General features: G+C 42.0%; 1 protein-coding gene across 1 annotated transcript in view; it reads left to right on the forward strand.

The window, feature by feature from the left end:
- Positions 1–16321, forward strand: part of PEDS1 (plasmanylethanolamine desaturase 1) — a 32828-nt gene extending 16507 nt beyond the window's left edge. The window contains exons 3-6 of the mRNA XM_074970014.1: positions 8522–8613; positions 9343–9487; positions 10311–10523; positions 15103–16321. Coding sequence (XP_074826115.1) covers positions 8522–8613; positions 9343–9487; positions 10311–10523; positions 15103–15224 — 572 coding nt within the window. The 3' untranslated portion in view covers positions 15225–16321. The remainder of the gene's footprint in view (positions 1–8521; positions 8614–9342; positions 9488–10310; positions 10524–15102) is intronic.
- The last annotated feature ends 3074 nt before the right edge of the window (positions 16322–19395 follow it).

Here is a 19395-nt window from a genome sequence, read left to right on the forward strand (position 1 = left end):
CCTGTGGCCTATCCTTGTGTTTAGTGTCTGGCTTCCCAGCTGATTTTGCTGGCAGCTTCTGGCTGTAACTCAAGCTACAGTGTCTGACAGGCTGTTTTCCATCCTTCTGGGCACTTCTTCCTTTTGGTACCTTCTTAGATGTAACTCTTGTGTATTGGGGAATTTAGAAATGCCTTCAGAGATAAAACTTTAAGGTAGCCAACTTCTGTTGGTTGGTTCCTCTCTAAGGGAACAGAGAGCATCTCAAAAGATGTTTCCATCCCTCTAGTACTTGCTTTTTGAATCTTTTTGACTGAACTGAATGCGACTCCCAATGTGTAAGGCTACCCAGCACAGCTTTCCGAGAACTGTGAGAGGCCAGTTGAGTCATCCGTTTCCTTAGTTTAACAGATGGGCTGTCTGAGGAGAGCGTGACAAACTATCATGTTCACTTTGAATTGATGCTGCTATTTTACATCTAACTCTCTTCCCCTCACACTTTGGCAGTCTAACCAAAAGAACCTATTAGTTTGTTTCTCCCATAAGCATATAACCTTCAGGTGTTAAGTAGCGCAGGAGTCTCAGCGGTCTTTCTCCTCTAGGCCTCACACTGTTTCTGGCTTTTTGGTGGATTCTTACATTGTGTTCAGATGTGTGCTACAATAGTGGGAGGCCAGGCAAGAGATACTGCTGTATTCTAATAAAGCGTTTCTGAAAGAAGTGTAATACAGTGACTAGACAGCATGTGGTTAGGAAACCAGGAGACCTGTGTTCCATCTCAGGCGTTGCCACTGACTTGCCATGTGACCTTGGGTGAGGCGATTAACAACTGTTCCTCACTCTCCTCCTCTTGCCTCACAGGAATACTTGTGGCTTAAGTTTGTAAAGTGATTTGAGATCTTTGCCTGAGAGGTGCTGTAGAATGGCAAAATAGTAGTAGTAATTACACTTGGCAGAATAGTCATTCAGTACCTTAATATTCAAATGCGTCGACCAATGTTTGTTTCAGGTTTTTCTATTTAAATTTTCAGACAATACTGTATATAAGTAGATTTTATCATTAAACTAAACTATACCCACTTTTGAGTAAACTTTGTACACTGTTTTGGGGACAATGCAGCCACGGTTAACATGTTTAGCAGGCTGTTGCGACTTGAGACTGTCACAAATTGTCTTGTCACCACACCCTCTGTCCTGCGCCAACTACACCTGATGAGCACATGACAAGTAGCGACAAAGTTTGTCATTGTCTTGTGCTTGCTTAACCTTCGTTTGTGATGTTCCCTGTAGCTTAGATCGGGTCTTGCCAACCTGTGTGACACATGTTGTGGCAAAAGGAAAAAACCTTCAGCTTCTTCTAGCTAAATCCTTTAGGGATCACCTTTCTACCAGCCATTGGGACTCTGCTGTCTGATACGGTTAGCTCCTTGTCTATGCATATAGCTCCAATCTTGACGGCTTTACTTTGTATTTATCTGTAATGGCCATATAAAATGAGTGACTCTTAATTTTTTTTTTAATTGCAGGAAACATAAAATGTTGCAGGATTCCTCCCTTTACTGCTAATTGTTTTCTAAAACATCGATGTCATAAGTCCTTATTTGCCATGTAAATAATTTTTGACAAAAGTGAGGGAGCGACAAATTTGTATGGAATGTAGATAGGTGTTACTGTTATGGGAATACCTAAAACAAGCTGCTTCTAGGAGTAAAGATGTGTTAGCAGTAAACATCTATCTGTTCTGGGAATTTAGCTTGAGTTTTTTCCCTTCTAACCCCCTCCACTTGCAAATGTTCAGTCATTCACTTTAAACAGCAATTGTGGTTAAGCACACAGCCTAGGGAAAAATACAACACTTCAGTACATGAGACACTCCTCAATCCAACAGACCTATTCCCAAAAATCTCCTGAGTAGGAACTCTGAGTAGGAGTGAAACTTCACTTATTCCAGTATAAGACTGCTCTGTTGGTGGAATTCACTTGCAAATCACAACCAAGGGAAGGTAGTTATATTTAATGTGACATTGGAGTTATCCCCATTAATGTGTCTGATTTGTCACAAATCCAAAAAGAAAAAAGAGAACTTTATCTGTGGAACTCCCAGGCATATGAGGTGCACTGCTCTCTAGCTCCTTCCTATAGAGTTTGGGAGTTCAGGTCATCAGAGAATTGTCAGTGGTGTGTAACTTGCTCTAATGTGACAATTTTTGGTTTTCCGTGCCCACTCCTGCCTGCCATCTATTGCTAAACAGCTCAGATGCTGCCATTCCCTAGGCTTCTGCTTGTATTGGTGCATGGTATAAAAGTTCCAACACGTCGTCTTAACACGTCTCAGTTCTTTTAAGGGTCAGTCACATTCACTGACTGTATCTCACCTGTATAACTAGAAACTCTTTCCTGAGTTCTCCACAATGTTGCTCATTTTGTAACAGTAACCACCTGCTCAAGATCTTGCTCCGTTACATCACACCTTTGCCTCTGCCGAGGTCCCTTGCGGTCTCTCTTGTTTCTGTACCTCAAGACCCTGTATGTATCTGAGGGCAAAACCAGCCACAACCTTTCTGACAAAAACCAGTGCCTAGCCTCTTACTTTAATAAAACTTCCTCCCTCGCATGCCAATGATATGAGGGTTATGCCTCTGGATATTGAAAGCACCTCTGTTACTGTTCTTTGCTCTAGTTAAAATGCCTGATAAATTCTTTGCCTGTGAACTCTGGTTTCACCTTCTGTTGAGGCCTGTCAGTTTTATTCACTTCATGATCAGTCAGCTGTTTTTAAAATAACTCTTCCCCTCCCGCCCCCCTTGTGTACCAGGCCTCTGCTTCCACTTCTTCTTTTCAGCTGAATGATGTTCTGCATTAATAGTCTAAAGTCACTTAAAAAGTAGCCCAAAACTAGCCAAATATTTTTATTGGGCTTCTAGCCCAAAAGTAGCCCAATCCATTTATTGAAATGAAGTGTTTTTTTTATTAACACGTTGGTCTATATATCAAATAACAAATGAAAGCTTTCTTTAGATACCTAGTTCAGAACTGATTTTTTTTAAAAAGCATTAATCAAAACATTTAAAAACAACATTATATATTTCAAATGGACTACCATCATTGAATGTAATGTCCATTATTCTTGGGCATGATATTTTCTGAGATCTTTCTAGTCCATCATGAAAGAATTGTTCAGAGTTCCTATTGATTGGATTGAATAAGATCAAGTTCAGCAAAAGTCCCTTTCTCTGCTGTTCTACAGTGGCCTTGCTTCTGATCAGCATGAGACTCGTGCATCCCTGAATCACAAACTCTGGACTTCCATCTTTACTGGATATGTGACTGGCCCTCCCTAATGTTATCACTCACAATTGGGCTATGTCTTTCTCTCCAGACCTTGCTACATCTCACTCAGTCAGAAAGGAAGGATGTTCTTTATAGTCACACAGGCCTAGGAGTCCAGAGACCTTAGTTCTATCCCATGTGTTGCTATAGGCTTCCTGTGTGACTTTAAACAAGTCACTTAACATCTGTGCCTCAATTTTTCCTCATTTAAAATGGGAGAATGCCTGTGTCATAGGAAAAATGAGGCTAAATTCATTTATGTTTGTAAGGTAAGGTGCTTTGAGATCCTTGAATCCAAGTGTTATAAAGTGCAAAGTATTATCCCCACCACCAGTGCCAGGTATAATCCCACATCCTCTTTCCATACTCTTTTCAGCCAGAATTACTGAGCTGTGAATTGGCTAGGTTGTAAGGGAAACCTACCTACCAATGTTGTTTGCTAGAAAGTGGCTTCTAGGACTTGCTGGGATTTCAAACAGCCTTAGAATAAGACATGTCTTAGCAAACTCTTCACTCTTCCCCGATCTTGGTGTTTGATAGTGACTGCTCCTGAAACGCTGTGTAAAATAGTCTCCCAGACCCTTCCACAGAGACTTTTTTCATCTTTCCTTCTCTTCTTTTTGCAGTTAGCTTCAAAGTTTCAAGGCCACATGATGCTCACAGAACATACTTCAGTCTGTAAGGTCAGGTGAGAGAGAATTGAGTACACGGCTACTACAACCTCCGTATTCGTGGTATTTGAGGCTATGGCTACACTACAGATTAACAGGTATCAGAGGGGTAGCCATGTTAGTCTGTATCAGCAAAAACAGTGAGGAGTCCTTGTGGCACCTTAGAGACTAACAAATTTATTTGGGCATAAGCTTTCGTGGGCTAAAACCCCTTCATCAGATACATGGAGTGGAAAATACAGAGGCAGGTATAAATACACAGCACACGAAAAGATGGGAGTTGCTTTACCAAGTGGGGGTTCAGTGCTAACAAGCCAATTCAATTAAGGTGAAAGTGGGCTATTCTCAACAGTTGACAAGAAGGGGTGAATACCAAGGGAGGAAAAATCATTTTTGTAGTGCTAATGAGGCCACTTTAATCAAGGTGGCCCATTTCAAACAGTTGACAAGAAAGTGTAAGTATCAGCAGGGGGAAATTAGATTAAGTTGACTAGGTTATGTTGCTCAGGGATGTGAATTAGCCACCTCCCTGATCTGACATAAGTGCTGGTGTGGACAGCACTGGGTTGGTGGGAGAGCTTTTCCCGCCGACATAGCTACCGCTGCTCGCGGGGGCTGGAGTAATTAAGCCGACGGGAGAGCTCGCTCCTGTCAGCTTAGAGCAGCTACACAAAGAGCTTATAGCGGTGCAGCTGTATCAATGCAGCTGTAAGCTCTCTAGTGTAGCCATAGCCCAGGTTTTTAAAATGAACCCCACCTATTCCTTTTCCCCTTTAAGTAGAAGCCACACATTCTTTTAGATTCATGATGTGGGGTGATCCCAAAGGCTGAGTGCTGTCCCACACTGGCTAGCTATATCTCTAGTATATCCATCTATCTTAGAACAAGACAGTCTTACAGGGGTGTCTTGTTCTAAAATGTATTAATTGTGGGGGTTTTTTAACGGTAGTACCGAAAGACTAGCCAAATCAGGGCTTCATTGTGACAGGCACTGTACAAGAACAGCAGTGGACAGTTCTTGCTCTGAAGAGCCTACAGTCTAAATTGTCAAGGCAAGACAAAGGACAGAGAAAAGGCATGTTAGTTTCATTATTATTGTTCGGGGCAGAGGGACATATGTCTGGGATTAGCTAAACAAAGACAAAGGGAAGGGCAAAGAGTGAGGGGGACCCTCAAAATATACTTTGTGAGGGGGGTAGTGGGTGAGCTGCACTACCTCTGCACCACATGCAGATGAAGAGAATTCCTGCAGTACTTTGCAGTATTAATAAAAAATAGACTGCTCTTCTCTTGTTTCATAAAAGTATCTGCACTTTGGCAATCCTGCTAATGTCAAACAAAATCTTGTTAACAGTCCCAAGACAGCTGATCTAAGCATCCTGATTGCAACAGGATGTGTGGCTCCATAACCCCATAGTAAAAAGCATGTCAACATCAACTCATGACTAGGAGAAATCCAACCTGTCTCACTTCTAGATAAAAATGCAGAGGTAATTTACTAAAATGATGCATCCTGGAAGGAGGTTTTTGAGGCTCTCTTTAGAGCAGCAGTGAGATGCCAGGATAGCATAGCCAGGCAAACTAACAACGGAACCATTAATTTCTGGTTTGGGTCACAAGAAGTGACATGGGTCTGCTTGTCTCTGCCTAAATCCTAGCAGACCCACATGACAAAAAAGCACCACCTCCTGTGACTGGGGAGCTGAGGTGGAGGAGAAGTCTAAAGGTATGTCTACACTGCAACTAGACACCCGTTTACTGGCGCATGCCAGTTGGCTTGGGCTGCAGGACTGTTTGATTGCAATGTAGACTTCTGGGCTCAGGCTGGAGACCAGGCTCTAGGACCCTGCGAGTTGGGAGGGTCCCAGAGCTCAGGCTACAGCCCAAGCCAGAATGTCAACCCCACAGTTAATTAGGCCTGAGCTCATGAACCCAAGTCAGCTGGCTTGGGCCTGCCATGGGTATCTAATTGCAGTGTAGACATACCCTAAGGCATCTGGAAGAGAAGTTGCTTGCCTGCTGAGTAGAAATCCAGGAGCCCCCCTGCTTTCTTGGAGTGGCAGACCAAGGTCCCAGGGAGAATCGGTGAGACAGTTTGGGTATTTCCATCCAGTTATATACAGCAAAAATAAAACTCTGTTTTTACCTTGTTTTTAAAAACTAGCTGGTGTTTCTAGAGTTAAAAAGTCAAGAGTATGTCTGACGGCTGTTTGTGTAATTCATTAATGTGAATGTAAAAAATGGAGAACTAAAAAAACTTCCAGTAACTAACTCTGTGACCGTGGCTATATGGCTAGTTCTATTATGTGGCTTTCTATGAGCAGTTAACCAGCTCCTCAAATATAGCATGCACCCGCCTTTAGTACACACATTGCTAGACTACTAGCCCCGCCTTGTAAAATACATTCCAAGGGTCAGATATGAATGGTGTGTTTCATTAGGTTTTATACTGGTTGCTAGCCAATCCCTTTATTGAAATGTGTTACACGCACACCCCTCATTTATTTACTTCTCTGATCCCAAGGTGCCCTTTTGACAATGGATTGAAAGATCAGTGTGATGCTTAGCTTGGTAGGAGTTGTGTAAAGTTTCCATGTAACTCCCTCCAGGATAAAACACCTAATCAGTTTCCAGGTATATCTTCTTTGCATATTACATTTCGCAGACATGGAAATTTAGGTCAGTGTCTACTGCATGGCTTTAAATAGAGCTGCAGAAGGAGGGGGTGAGGGAGAGGAGAGTACTGCTGTTTTTGACAGTTTAAGTGCAGTTATACACTGAGAAACTAATGCACCTTTTACTCAATACAGTTCTTCTCTGTGGCTGAATTCAGCAGATAAGACTTTAAATGCACAGAAAGACTAATTCTATTATACCTGCAGAGCCAACACAGCTCCACAAGGGAGTTGGATTCTATTCCTGCTTATGTATCAACAAAATTGTCACCAAATCCTGCCCCTGGTGACGCTTCAGAAACCCCATTCAGAGCAATAAGGGCAAAGTTGGATCTGTAGAATCTATTACTAATGATTTTTTGTACCTGTTGCTGGCTATGTAATGGTCACAGTGTTGGGTTTTGACCTATAAGGCCCTAAATTCCTTGGGACGTGCCTGCTTGAGACATCGTGTCTCTCCCTATGCCATGCTGCCACAGCTGTGGTCAGCAGACACCTTTGAGCTTGACTGCCCTCTTCCCCCATCTTGCCTCTATAAAGTGGCTGCTGGCAGAGCTTTCTCTCTAAGGACTTTCCTGCTAATTATCTGCCCATAATGGGTTGACATTCTGGGCATGCTGTAAATCCTTGTCTGGTGAAGAGCTGAGGCAGCTGATGGTAGAATTTCAATGTAGTGAGGAAGTATGATAGGGTCATCTTAAGATGCATTGGTCACACAACTGATAAGATGTCTGACGGGAAGATGTGCTGTTGCTTCAATCAGTTTTTATTTGTCTTTAAATGTGCCAAAGTTGCCCTGAGCTTTTTGTGAAGAGTATGTATAAAACCAAAATCTAAATAAATCTACTTATCTGCAAGAACAGAAGAATGCTTAAATTTAAATACTTAGTGCACATGGCTGGCAGTTTAAAAAAAAAATTCTTTTTCACAAACTGTCCATGTTTGTCTACAGATTTAGACACACATTCTTCTACATCTGCCATGCCACTTTAATAACTCTTCAGTATAGAAGACTTTCTCCAGGGAATCATGAATGTGGACTCTGATGCTCCTCATTGCATTATTGTAGGTGGCTCCACCCCCTAGCTGGCTGCTAGGCTTTCAACCTTACTTTGTAAACAGCCTTGCTGTAAAGAGCCATGTCTGGAAGCCCCTTCCAGGTATTAAAGTGTGCATCTGTAGCTGGTATTATTTAGTAGTAAGCTGAGAGAGTTCTCTGTGGTTCATGCTTGAAAGCTTTGGCGAGGTCCAAGAGTGTGTGGTGGTAGCGGGGGTCGGCTGGTAGGAGAGTCTCTGCTGAGTGCAAAAAGAATAACAACCATGTTGTGGGTAGTGCTACCCACTAACGCTATGAATATCTGTGCAGATCTGGACAAGGGTGGTCTAAACAGAGTACGTACTAGGTAAAACGAAACTGTCCCTTTACGTTGGATGTTAGGTGTGTGAATTAGATCTACCAGCTATACATCTAGCCATTTGAGGGAGGATCATGTTCAGTGTAAATATACGTTTAAGTAATTGGTTTCACTGATTTGACTATTGTTGTTATAAATTAATTTCTGACAAATCTAGATTTACTGGTATGGAAATTATTATTTGATGATGATAGGATTATAGATCAGATCCAAGATCTTATTGTCAGCTAAGAGAAGACTTAATCTTTTTAATGGCCCCTGTTATGATCACCCACTTTTCATTGAAGGTTGACCTTTCTGCATTCAGAGTGGCCAGATCGCTCTTGTGTTTGGGAGTGTGTATCTGTCCAGAAAATAGTAGTGTTGATATTTTTTTTTTCTCGGGGGGGGGGGGGCGAAATGTGGACATTAAAACAATACTTCTGGATTCCTAACTCTATTTTTCTTAAAGTTGCAGGAGTTATTACTGCTGACTTTCTGTCAGGATTAGTGCACTGGGGAGCAGACACCTGGGGATCTGTGGAGCTGCCCATAGTTGGAAAGGTTTGAGACTCTGAATTTTTAAAATTTCAAATAAAATCACTTTGGGGGAAGCTGCCATCACCTTAAATGTGCTATGCACTATATAGGAGCTTGTCTCTTTCTGTCTTGTCTTATCTCTCCTCCTGGTTTGGCCGACTTGTTGTCCTCCTCACCCTCTCTTTATTCTATGCTAATTGGTCTGGTATATTGGCGGTAGAGCTATGACATACAGTGTTAAACTTCTTCTAGACTGATAAAAGCCAGGAAGTTTGAGGTGACTGTCTTTCTAATGTGCTCCATTCCGATTGGGAGTATTAACAAGCAGAAGTAACAGTAGGCTAAGAATAAGTATCTCTGTTCCCAGATCTGCTGTTGCCTAGCTATGTGACCTTTAACAAGTCATTTAACTTCTGTGCTTCTCCCCCATCTGTAAAATTGTGATAATGTATATCCACCCTTATAAAGCACTTTGAGATGGAAACTGCTAGGTATGTGTTAACAATATTAATACATTGCTTAAAAATGCAAAAACTGGGCTGAAATATAAGCATTGTATGAAGATTTGCAAGTGTAAAGCAACAGATGGATGAATTATTTCAAATGCTACTTCTAAAAGCTTGAACCTTAATTCCTAGGTTCATGGTAGTATGGAAGCCCTTGTATCACTCTTTGGTTTGATGCTTTCATTCTGTTTCTGATCCATTCATTCTTAGGAGTAATGGCCTGGCACTTCTGGCTTTGTTCTTTCAGGCTTTCATCAGACCTTTTAGAGAACATCACATTGACCCCACAGCAATTACTAGACATGATTTTATAGAGACCAATGGAGATAACTGCATGATGACACTAGTGCCATTGGCAAACATGGCCTACAAGTTTGTTTCTCTTTCCCCAGGTAAGCTATTAGCAGTGACTATGTATATGGATTTAGAATCTTCATCGCTGGATAAATTGAATAAGTGCTTGTCCTTGTGTGGGGAAGGGGTTAAAAATTGAATCGGTGATGCATGTCAACAGCTCTAAGTTTTGTTGGAAGCAGATGTTTGGAGGAGAGGGGAAAAAAATTTCCACTATTTGATAATGGGTGATTAACTTCTCCCATGCCAAGGATCTCCCATTTCCAGGAAAGTGTCCTACTGAAGAGTTCAGTAAAGAAACCTTAGAATATAAATTCTGCAGAAGAACTAGCATCTCAGTCTTTCCCAAAGGACTTTTAAACTCAGGCAATTAAGGAAGAAAGTTTAAGATTAAAAACCAGTGACATTTTCTATTTTGCAGAAGTACTTCAGTAAATGTAAAGACTAATAATGCAGCATTACAGTCTCCTATTTAATTGTACCACAGTCAGTAAGTCCATAGCTCAGGTTCCCACTATCCATTAGACTGAATTTATTTTGCCTAATTTGATGTGGTGCATACTAGTCTTGCAACCCTATTACTTTGTGGCATTTCAGAATGTCATATGGGATGAGTTGTTCATGACTCAGCATCTCTGCTGTCACAATCTATTGCTGAAGCAATTTGGCCATGGGCCTTGTTAACATCTGAAGTGTCAGCAACTGCTAGAATAGTGTCAGAATTGAGGGGCAACTTCTAAACAGGGCAGGTATGATTAGAAACTGTCTGGTAGGAATCTGCTTCAATAAAATAAGAGTCTCTGGTTTTTTATGCTTTTTCATTTATTTGTTTGTTTAATTAATTTATTTATTTATTTGCAGAAGCACTGTACCAAACATGCCCTTGGGAGTGTTATGTCTTTGCCCTGGCTATCTTTGTAACCTTGACAAACCAGATTCACAAATGGTCTCATACGTACTTTGGTCTTCCTTGCTGGGTCATCTTTCTGCAGGACTGGCATGTTATCCTGCCACGGAAACACCATCGAATCCATCATGTGTCTCCCCATGAGACTTATTTTTGTATTACCACAGGTAAAGTAACTATATATTCCTGGACTGAGCTTTTTTTCACTGAACCAGAAAGCATACATGTGGCAAGAATGTAGTCTGATTGCATATATATTACTGTTTAGCAGTCTATAAAATGTGGATGATGTTACGTGCCACAACTTGCAGTATGTTTAGCTTTTACTGTACAATTCAACTGAGGCTCTTCACTTGGTATTGTTACATAAATAAGAAAAATCCCAATCCCACAAAGAAGAATCAGGCTTCTGATTGGCTGAAAATCAGTAACTTTCTATAGTTGACTTCAGGTCAGTGATGCTGGGGCTTGGGAAAGGTCAAGCAATTTGATCTCACATGCAAATTAGTGCATCTTTATTTAGTGCAGTGAATTCTGTGAAAGCTTCTGTTCTCATACAAAGGGAATGATTTTATTTTCTTAATCTGCACTGGCTCTCTCCTTGAATGTTAGTTTCCAAAACAAGTTTTTAGACTTCTGAAATTCATGGCCATAATGAGAGAATTTCCAAATGCTTCTAACAAAGGCATTCAGAACATGTGTAACTTCTTTATCAAGGGTTTTTTTGGCTTCTGATTCCCTTGGATCATGATATTCACCTCAACTAAAGTCATTCTGGTTATGTCCATTTTGCAGATGGGCAAGCTAAACCACAGAGTGCTCATAACTTGCTAAAGGTCACACAGTGAGTGATAGCACTGCTGGAAATAAAATTCTAGATTCCTGACTCCATCTCCTGCTCTGACAAATGGACTGTGAAATAAATAAAGATCTATAGATTTGTATTAGTCATGCAGTACTGTGTGCCCTGTGTAAAGCTTTATAACTTGTTCCTGTCATCTGTCAGAAAACCATCTCCTATGCTAGCATTTGTTTCATTTCTATTTCAGCTTCTTTAGCCCACTCCCTGGTACTTTAGGTACGACTATGCTGCTAGCTGGGTCCTCTTTTGATCTATCCGGCCTTTCGTACTTACACTGAAGTCTGGATTTCACGTAACATCAAAATGTGAAGCAAAGCAAATGGTTTGCTCCTAATCATTGTCAGAACGAAATGCAGTGCGACTGAGACAGTATGGTAGGGTGACAAGAACAGAGGATTGGGAGTTAGGATTGAGCTAGTCACTTGACTGACTGTGCCTCCAACAGCAAGCTTCTGTGAAGAACTTTGAGCTGTTCATACAGAAAGCTCTAAATGAGCAAAAACCATGATAAAAAGTATTAATCCCATTCCCTTTTCTCCAGCCCACTTTGATTTCACATCAAGGTAATACGATGGATTGCTTCACTGAATAAAGTGTAGGTATGCAAGGGCTTTTGGATCCCTAACCACAGTGGTCTTAGTTCAGAATAATGGGGAAACCCCCAGCCTTTGAGATGTAAAGCTCTGTGTGTGTGAAGTGCTAATAGATACTGAGGCATGAACTGCACTTTAAAAGCAGCCTTGCTTGTTAGTGACATTGGGCAAGACTTCAAATCCTGAGAGTGTACACTGCTTCAGAGCTGACCCCATGTACATAAGTGTCAGATAACTGAGCACACAGACTCTTAATGGAACTCCTAATGCTAAAGCTTCCAGGCTGACTATTGGGATTTCTTCCGAGACTTTTCCACTTGGCTTACCAGAGCATGTCATCCAGTTCTGAGAGAACACTTTATCCAGTTCTCTGGAATCCAAAAAATTGGTTTGAATCCAGACTTCTCACTGAGGTCTCTTTGTTGGCATTTCATACAGTTATACCTGAGGTGATCAGGTTTAGGTGAGGGGGATGAGCTAAGATGCACCATGTACATAATTATAAATCAGATTATATACCTATTCTAAAACAGACTAACACACGTGCATTACATTCTGCATTGTATCACATGCTTTGATTGACCTCCTAATTTTGTGAACCAATCCCTGTATTGATCTTAAGCTATCCATATACTATAAAGTATGCGTTTTTCACACAATGCACTGTCAACCTGTGGAACTCCTTGCCAGAGAATGTTGTGAAGGCCAAGACTATAACAGGGCTCAAAAAAGAACTAGATAAATTCATGGAGGCTAGGTCCATCGATGGCTATTAGCTAGGATGGTCAGGGGTGGTGTCCCTAGCCTCTGTTTGCCAGAAGCTGGGAATGGGTGACAGGGGATGGATCACTTGATGATTACCTGCTCTGTTCATTCCCTCTGGAGCACCTGGCATTGGCCACTGTCGGAAGACAGGATACTGGGCTAGGTGGACCTTTAGTCTGACCCAGTATGGCCATTCTTATGCTAGGAAGCAAAGCTGCAAGCTTATCACCTATTACTATTATTTATCTACTAGCTACATATTATTTACAAGGCCACTTGTGAATTCATGCTGTCTGTTTGTTTCCTTACATTGTTCATGCAAAGCCTTCAACTGTCACATTTAGAAGTTTGGGAAGGATGGGTCCATTCCCAGAGGGTGCTGGCAGCATTGCTCTGATGAGACTTTACTTGCCTTCCAGAAGGGGTGAGGTGTACAGAGAGGGAGGGTTGCTAGCAGGAGACCTAGTAAATGCTGACCCCTGGGTACAGGTTCTGGATCATTAGCCTGCAGACTGACTTGGTGGGCGAGAGACCTGCTTGGTAGGGAGGAGATGGTGCACCAGTGCCCCGTGCTGAAGTGACCCTGAAAGTGTCCTTGTCTTATTTTGGGATCAATGGGTGCCACTTTAATGTTTGAATCCTGCAATGGGCATATACACAGCATGAAAATCTCACCAGCCTGAATCGGTTTGCTCTTATGTACCACATCTATAGGAATGCTTTGCCCTGACCTGACAAAGCTGGCTATGGGGCAGCTCCTCTGGAAGCCTCTCAGTTCCTCTCCTCATCCTGCCTCCCATCCAGCTCACTTTTTGCATTCTCACCGGCCTTTCCTGCTTGCTCTGTCTCTTGCCCAATAGCCCTTGCATGTCCACGCACCTGTGCTTCTCTTTGGTTTCCTCCTCTCCGCCTGCTGCTGCTTTCCCTGCACTCATCAACTCCTGGGGGAAGAAAATTTGAGAGTGAGTATTCCGTCTGGTGGGTGCAATATTATGTACTTGAGCCAGTTTTCAGAAGCATGGATTCACTGGCGTGACTAACCTAAATGCCTCTGTGCAGGAAAAGATGGATTTAAGGTTTTCAGAGCTGTTCTCAATTGGTAGTATGTGGGTTGGTTTAAAATACAGTATCAGGAAAGAATTGTAACTATCCTGATTAAGATTATGAAGGTGACACACCAAGTGCTTTTGAGTCTTGTATGTTGCATGCTAAACAAAGTCTGAACTGCTGTTTTAGAATTTAAACTTTATACTGAGCACTGCATGTTATTTTACTAAGCACATCCAAGGCATCCCAATACTTTACTCTAGGTAAAATACTTCAAGTGCTCTAATCTCCTGAGTGTATGCGGAGGACATTAATATTACTTAATTTATTGCAACTCTGGGCTCTTAAGATTAAGCTATTTCTCTACACCTTTTAAAATTAGACATAAGGTTGCCTAACAAATCTACCACTGAGCAAGTCTCGTGATAAAAGCATAATCCCAAATGAAACTCATTATAGTCTAACCAAATATCTGGAAGCAAAGGTGTGCTACAAGCCCCTCCCTTTTAAATCAAGAGGAGCACAGCTCAAACATTCTTGATTACATCTGTGGCAGTATTGCATAGCCAAGATCCACGCTACTTACTGTTATAGGCTAATACCAACACTTTGACCATTGCCTGGAAACTTTTTGATGGCTACTTCAGATACTGGAACACTGGAGTTAGGTGCTCCCTTTGTGATGCTTTTCTTAGTAAACACAGTGGCCCCATGCTGTTAGCTTCATGTTGACATTATTTGGAAACTGTATCCCATCTAGAACACACAACAGTATCTAATAACAAGGTGACAAAAGCACAGATAATAGGACATAGTGTACAGTGTGATTAGAATTTATTTTCTGAGTTACCATGTTTAGACAGATATGAGTTAATGTGTTTTAAAAGCTGGAGCTGCCCTAGTTAAGCATGCAGTTTTCCCTACCACTCCCCTGGCTGTGCCACTGAAAACAAGGAATTAATATAAAGCCTATTTAGCTATGGCTGGGGCAACATATACTGGATCTTACAAAATCTGATGAGTTAATAAATCTGTCTAAATGTCAGTGACCAGTTATCTTGTTTGATTTGAATATTCTCTTGCACGGCTTGCAAATGAGGCATTGCAACTGTGTGCTAGTGCACAGGAACCAGAAAGGGAAACCATCTGAACAAAAAGTGAAACTGACGGGTCTGAATGAAGGGCAACTTGTAATCTGTATAACTAGCTAGAAATTTTAAAACAGAAATATCTAAATTCAAAGTGTTTTTTCTCTTTTACCCTAATAGGGTCTCCTTTAGCTTTGTGTAGTGGCCATTCTTCACTGTTTGCCCATAACACACTACCGCTGAACTTTTCTATGACACATTTTTGTTTGATATTTAAAGTGAATAACACTCTTAAGTAGGGAAGAAAAGCAATGCAAACTTGCATTTCTACTGCTATGGTTTAAGCTAATGCTCAATACTTTTTTTTCCCTTCCCCCCCGGGGTCTTTCAGGTTGGCTGAACTATCCATTAGAGAAGATTGGATTTTGGAGATGCTTGGAGAACATTATCCAAGGAGTGACTGGGCAAAAGCCTAGAGCAGATGACATGAAGTGGGCCCAGAAAGTTAAATAAAACTCTTACCAGCCTTCTACAGTTCTTATCTTTGTTGCCAACCTTTAAAAAAAAAAAAAAAAAAAAAAAAAGCCATCAGCCAAATGCAAGACTTGCAAAGAAATAACAGACTAAAGCACAAGCTAAAAAGTGCTAACATCGACTGCAATTAAAAACTCATTCTTCTTCAAACAATACTTGAAATGCGAATGGTTACTTTTCCGTTTGTACTGAGCACCTTTCTTTAGCCATGTCTGCTGATGTCTTAGAAAATATTTCATCACTGAGTCTCATAAAAACCGTCAGGTGAGCCAGAGAAGAAGACGATGCACCATCACTTCTAATACATTGGTGGCACAGTAAACATGTGTTGTATCAACATTATTTAACTTTTAAAAGTAGCTTGTTGTCTAAGACCAATATGGAGAATAGTGAAGATAACTTGTCACGGCATTTCAAGAAATCCCATCCAGATATGCTGCATGAAAACAGCATGTCAGAGTGATGGAAGCCAATAAAATTGTCACCGTTTGTGCGTTTAGTGGTTGATAAATCTGTCAGTTCCATCTTTGCTATTGTGTTAAGTCTTGTTAACGTGGTGTGGAGCAGACTTTGAAATCTTGACTCGATCAATGGGCAAAGAATTCTTAAGTGTTTTCAGTTTCCCTTAAAATAAATCTGTTCATATTTTTATGAGGAATTTGAACCAACCATTTCTGTATAAGCATTCAATTTTACATTAATGAATGTCTGAGTATCTGGAGGGCACGCTGTATATGTGTACCCCACATGCTTGCATTAATTGATTCAGAGTGCTCACTGATGGGATCTTGCCGGTATGTGTTTCCTGTTCCAATAATCAATGTTTAAAGTAGGTGTAGCATTGGGCACATCTGCAAATTGTTGTCTTTTGAGAGCAAAAGACATCAGATTTTGTGTCTTTAGCACGGAAATGTTAATGGTGTTTTTTTTTTAAGATGCTTGTTGGTTTCTGTAAATAATATAAAGCCTTAATCTATTCTGGTGTAACATGGAATAATATTTTAACGTGATGTTCTAAATGTATATAATTTATAACAGCAGTTGGATAATACTAATCACATTTGTTAAGTCTTGTTGCAGTTCTTCATTTATTTGATGGTATAAAATCACACTTCGTCCTCAACACTTAGTCTGAAATATCTAGCATTCACAGGATTAATGCACGAGTCCCCCAGCAGAGTGTGGGTGATTGTTATAATATCAGATGCTTATATACTGAAAGAGTAAAATACACTGCTATAGTATAAGCAAAGGAAAGGCCAGGTTTACAAAGGACTATTCCAGTTTCTACCACCCTACAGAAAAGCTTTACACCCAGATCCTACTAGTGAGCTCTACGTAGGGCAGGGGTGAGCAAACTTTTTGGCCTGAGGGCCACATCTGGGTATGGAAATTGTATGGCGGGCCATGAATGCTTATGTAATTGAGGGTTGGGGTGTGGGAGGGGGTGAGGGCTCCAGCTGGGGGTGCGGGCTCTTGGGTGGGGATGAGGGATTGGGGGTGCAGTAGGGTGTTCCAGGCTGGGACCAAGGGGTTTGGAAGGTGGTAGGGGGATCAGGGCTGGAGCAGGGGGTTGGGGCATGGGAGGGGGGTCAGGGGTGCAGGCTCTGGGACGCGCTTACCTCAAGCAGCTCCTAGAAGCAGTGGCATGTCCCCCCTCTGGCTCCTATTTGGAGGAGTGGCCAGGCAGCTCTGTGCACTGCCCCGTCTGCATGCATCACCCCTGCAGCTCCTATTGGCCACAGTTCCTGGCCAATGGAAGCTACAGGGACAGCATTTGGAGTGGGGGGCAGCGTGTGGAGCCCCCTGGCTGCCACTACACACAAGTCGGACGGGGGGACATGCCATTGTTTCCAGGAGGCGCACGGAGTGGGGCAAGCCCATGACCCTGCTCCCTGGCTGGAGCAGGGCAAGCCCCAGATCCTACGCTCCAGCGGGAGCTCAAGGGCCGGATTAAAACATCTGGAGGGCTGGATGCAGCCCCCGGGCCGTAAGTTTGCCCACCCCTGCCATAGGGAGGACCCCTACCCCTGGGCTGAATGCCTGAGAGAAATGCCCTTAAATTGCTACATTTCTGTTCCTAGCAGTCCCTCGCTCAAGTGAAGCAGATTAGCACAGTAGCTATTTTTTCCCTTTCTTTCAGGGGTTCTCAAATTGGGGGTTGGGACCCCTCAGGGAGTCATGAGGTTATTACATAGGGGAGGTTGCAAGTTGTCAACCTCCACCCCAAACCCCGCTTGCCTCCGGCATTTATAATGGTGGTAGATATTTTTAAAAGTGTGTTTAATTTATTAGGGGGAGTTGCACTCAAAGGCTTGCTGTGTGAAAGGGGTCTCCAGTAAAAAAGTTTGAGACCCACTGCTTTCTTCCAAGAAATGAACTGTTGTGAAATAGAGTGTTTTGATTCTTTTCTTTCCCAGTTGTAAACTCTCTGTACCTCAATATAAAATTGGTACACTTAATTTTGGGGTGGTAAATAAGTTGCATTGGCTTTAAAGTTTGTCACTTTAATAGGAAGGTACATTTTCAAGGTTAAGTATTAGGTCATGTGTAAATCGTGGTGTATGCATAGCCTTGGTCTGAGAATTCTGGCCATGTTTTGATTTTGAGTCTAAATTTTTGAATATCATGACCTACGCTTTTCAAAATGGCTCAGGATGTGGCAGTTCCCTTCTGCTCTCAATGAGAGGTGCTGAGCTCTGAAAATGTGGTCCTAGAGATTTGTGTTGCAGTCGATGCCTTGTTTTTAAGCTTTTCAGGTCCTGTATTCTAACAAGCTAATGAAAACCTGTCTTTCCCCCTCCCCCTCCATAAAATGCGATTATCTGCCTGCTCCAAATTCTTCAGTCAGTGTAACCATGCAAAAGTGTGGGTCTTTTTAAATAGACTTGGGTGAGAACACCCCCCCACTTTGGCTCCTTTACTCCTGATAGAAGGGCCAGAGCAATGTAAAAAGGCCCTAAAAGACCAGCATCCAGACTGGGGGAGGTTTCCCCCAGTACAGGCACTGTGGAAGGCAGCATTATGAGCACACTCTGTGTAGGGTGTTCTGGAGCAAGGATGGGGAAAGGGTGGGAGAGGCCTGTTGAAGCCTGGCTTAAGCACAGCACTGGGAGATGCTGGTCAGCCAAGAGAGGCTGCCATAATTTAGCAGCCCCCCAGTGCTGTCTTAAGTTATGCCAGGAGCCTAGAGGGATGATTTCTCTACAATAGTTTTAACCATCAGTGTGTGTGTGTTGTGGTTAGGTTGCTGCCTCTTACTTTATTGACTCTAATAGTACCGGGGGCAATACCCTTCAGGAAATCAGTTCCTGCCATCTGTTCTACTGAAAGAGGAACACTTACATTGGAGTGGAATTGAAGCAGTCCTTGTGTTACAGGTAAAGTATGCTGTGAAGTTTCCTGGAGTTTAAATGTGTACGCCTTGGGTATGTAAATACAAACATTGCTTCCTGAATAGAAGCCAGTTACTGTGTGATACATTGCATGTTGATAGCATCTTTCTTCGGGATTTCTCAACTTTACAAACATCATGACTCATGCCTTCCTCTACCGTGTGGCTCATGAGTTTATATTCTTTTTACAGACCTTATGTGCTTGGTTTAGCTTACTTTTCCAGGGTCACTAACTTGTGGCTATAGACCCCAGGAACCTGACTCCCAGGCTATCCATTGCATAACACTTCTTTCCTCTTAAATAATAAACCTCTTTTGAGGCAGATGCCTCTAACAGAAATCTCCTTCATTGAGAATGGACATTGAAAATGTGTGAAAAGAGCATTTGGGCTGAATTATATAAACGAGCAGAAGTTGCTGGTATTGTCTGCAGCATCATCTCTTGCCACCTGCTCCCAATCATATTTCAGCAACTTACATTCCACTTAAAGACCATCGGTGTGTCTTTCAGAGAAGAGCAGCACTGTCCACTGTTACTACCTATCCTCCACTTTCCTTCTGCTTAGAATATAAAAAACAGGGGGACAAGGTTAGGCTCTGGCTGTAGCATCCAAGCAGCACCTGTTGACATACTCCTAAACCGTACATTCCTGGGCTACAATTGTGTTCAATTGTTGATGCAACTCTCACAGATCAGTGTCACTCTAGCATGTTTGGGGGATGTTACTGATGTCTGAATGTTTGTAGGACCATGA

Source organism: Natator depressus, chromosome 13 (assembly GCF_965152275.1).
Source record: "Natator depressus isolate rNatDep1 chromosome 13, rNatDep2.hap1, whole genome shotgun sequence".
NCBI classification, from domain to species: domain Eukaryota; kingdom Metazoa; phylum Chordata; order Testudines; family Cheloniidae; genus Natator; species Natator depressus.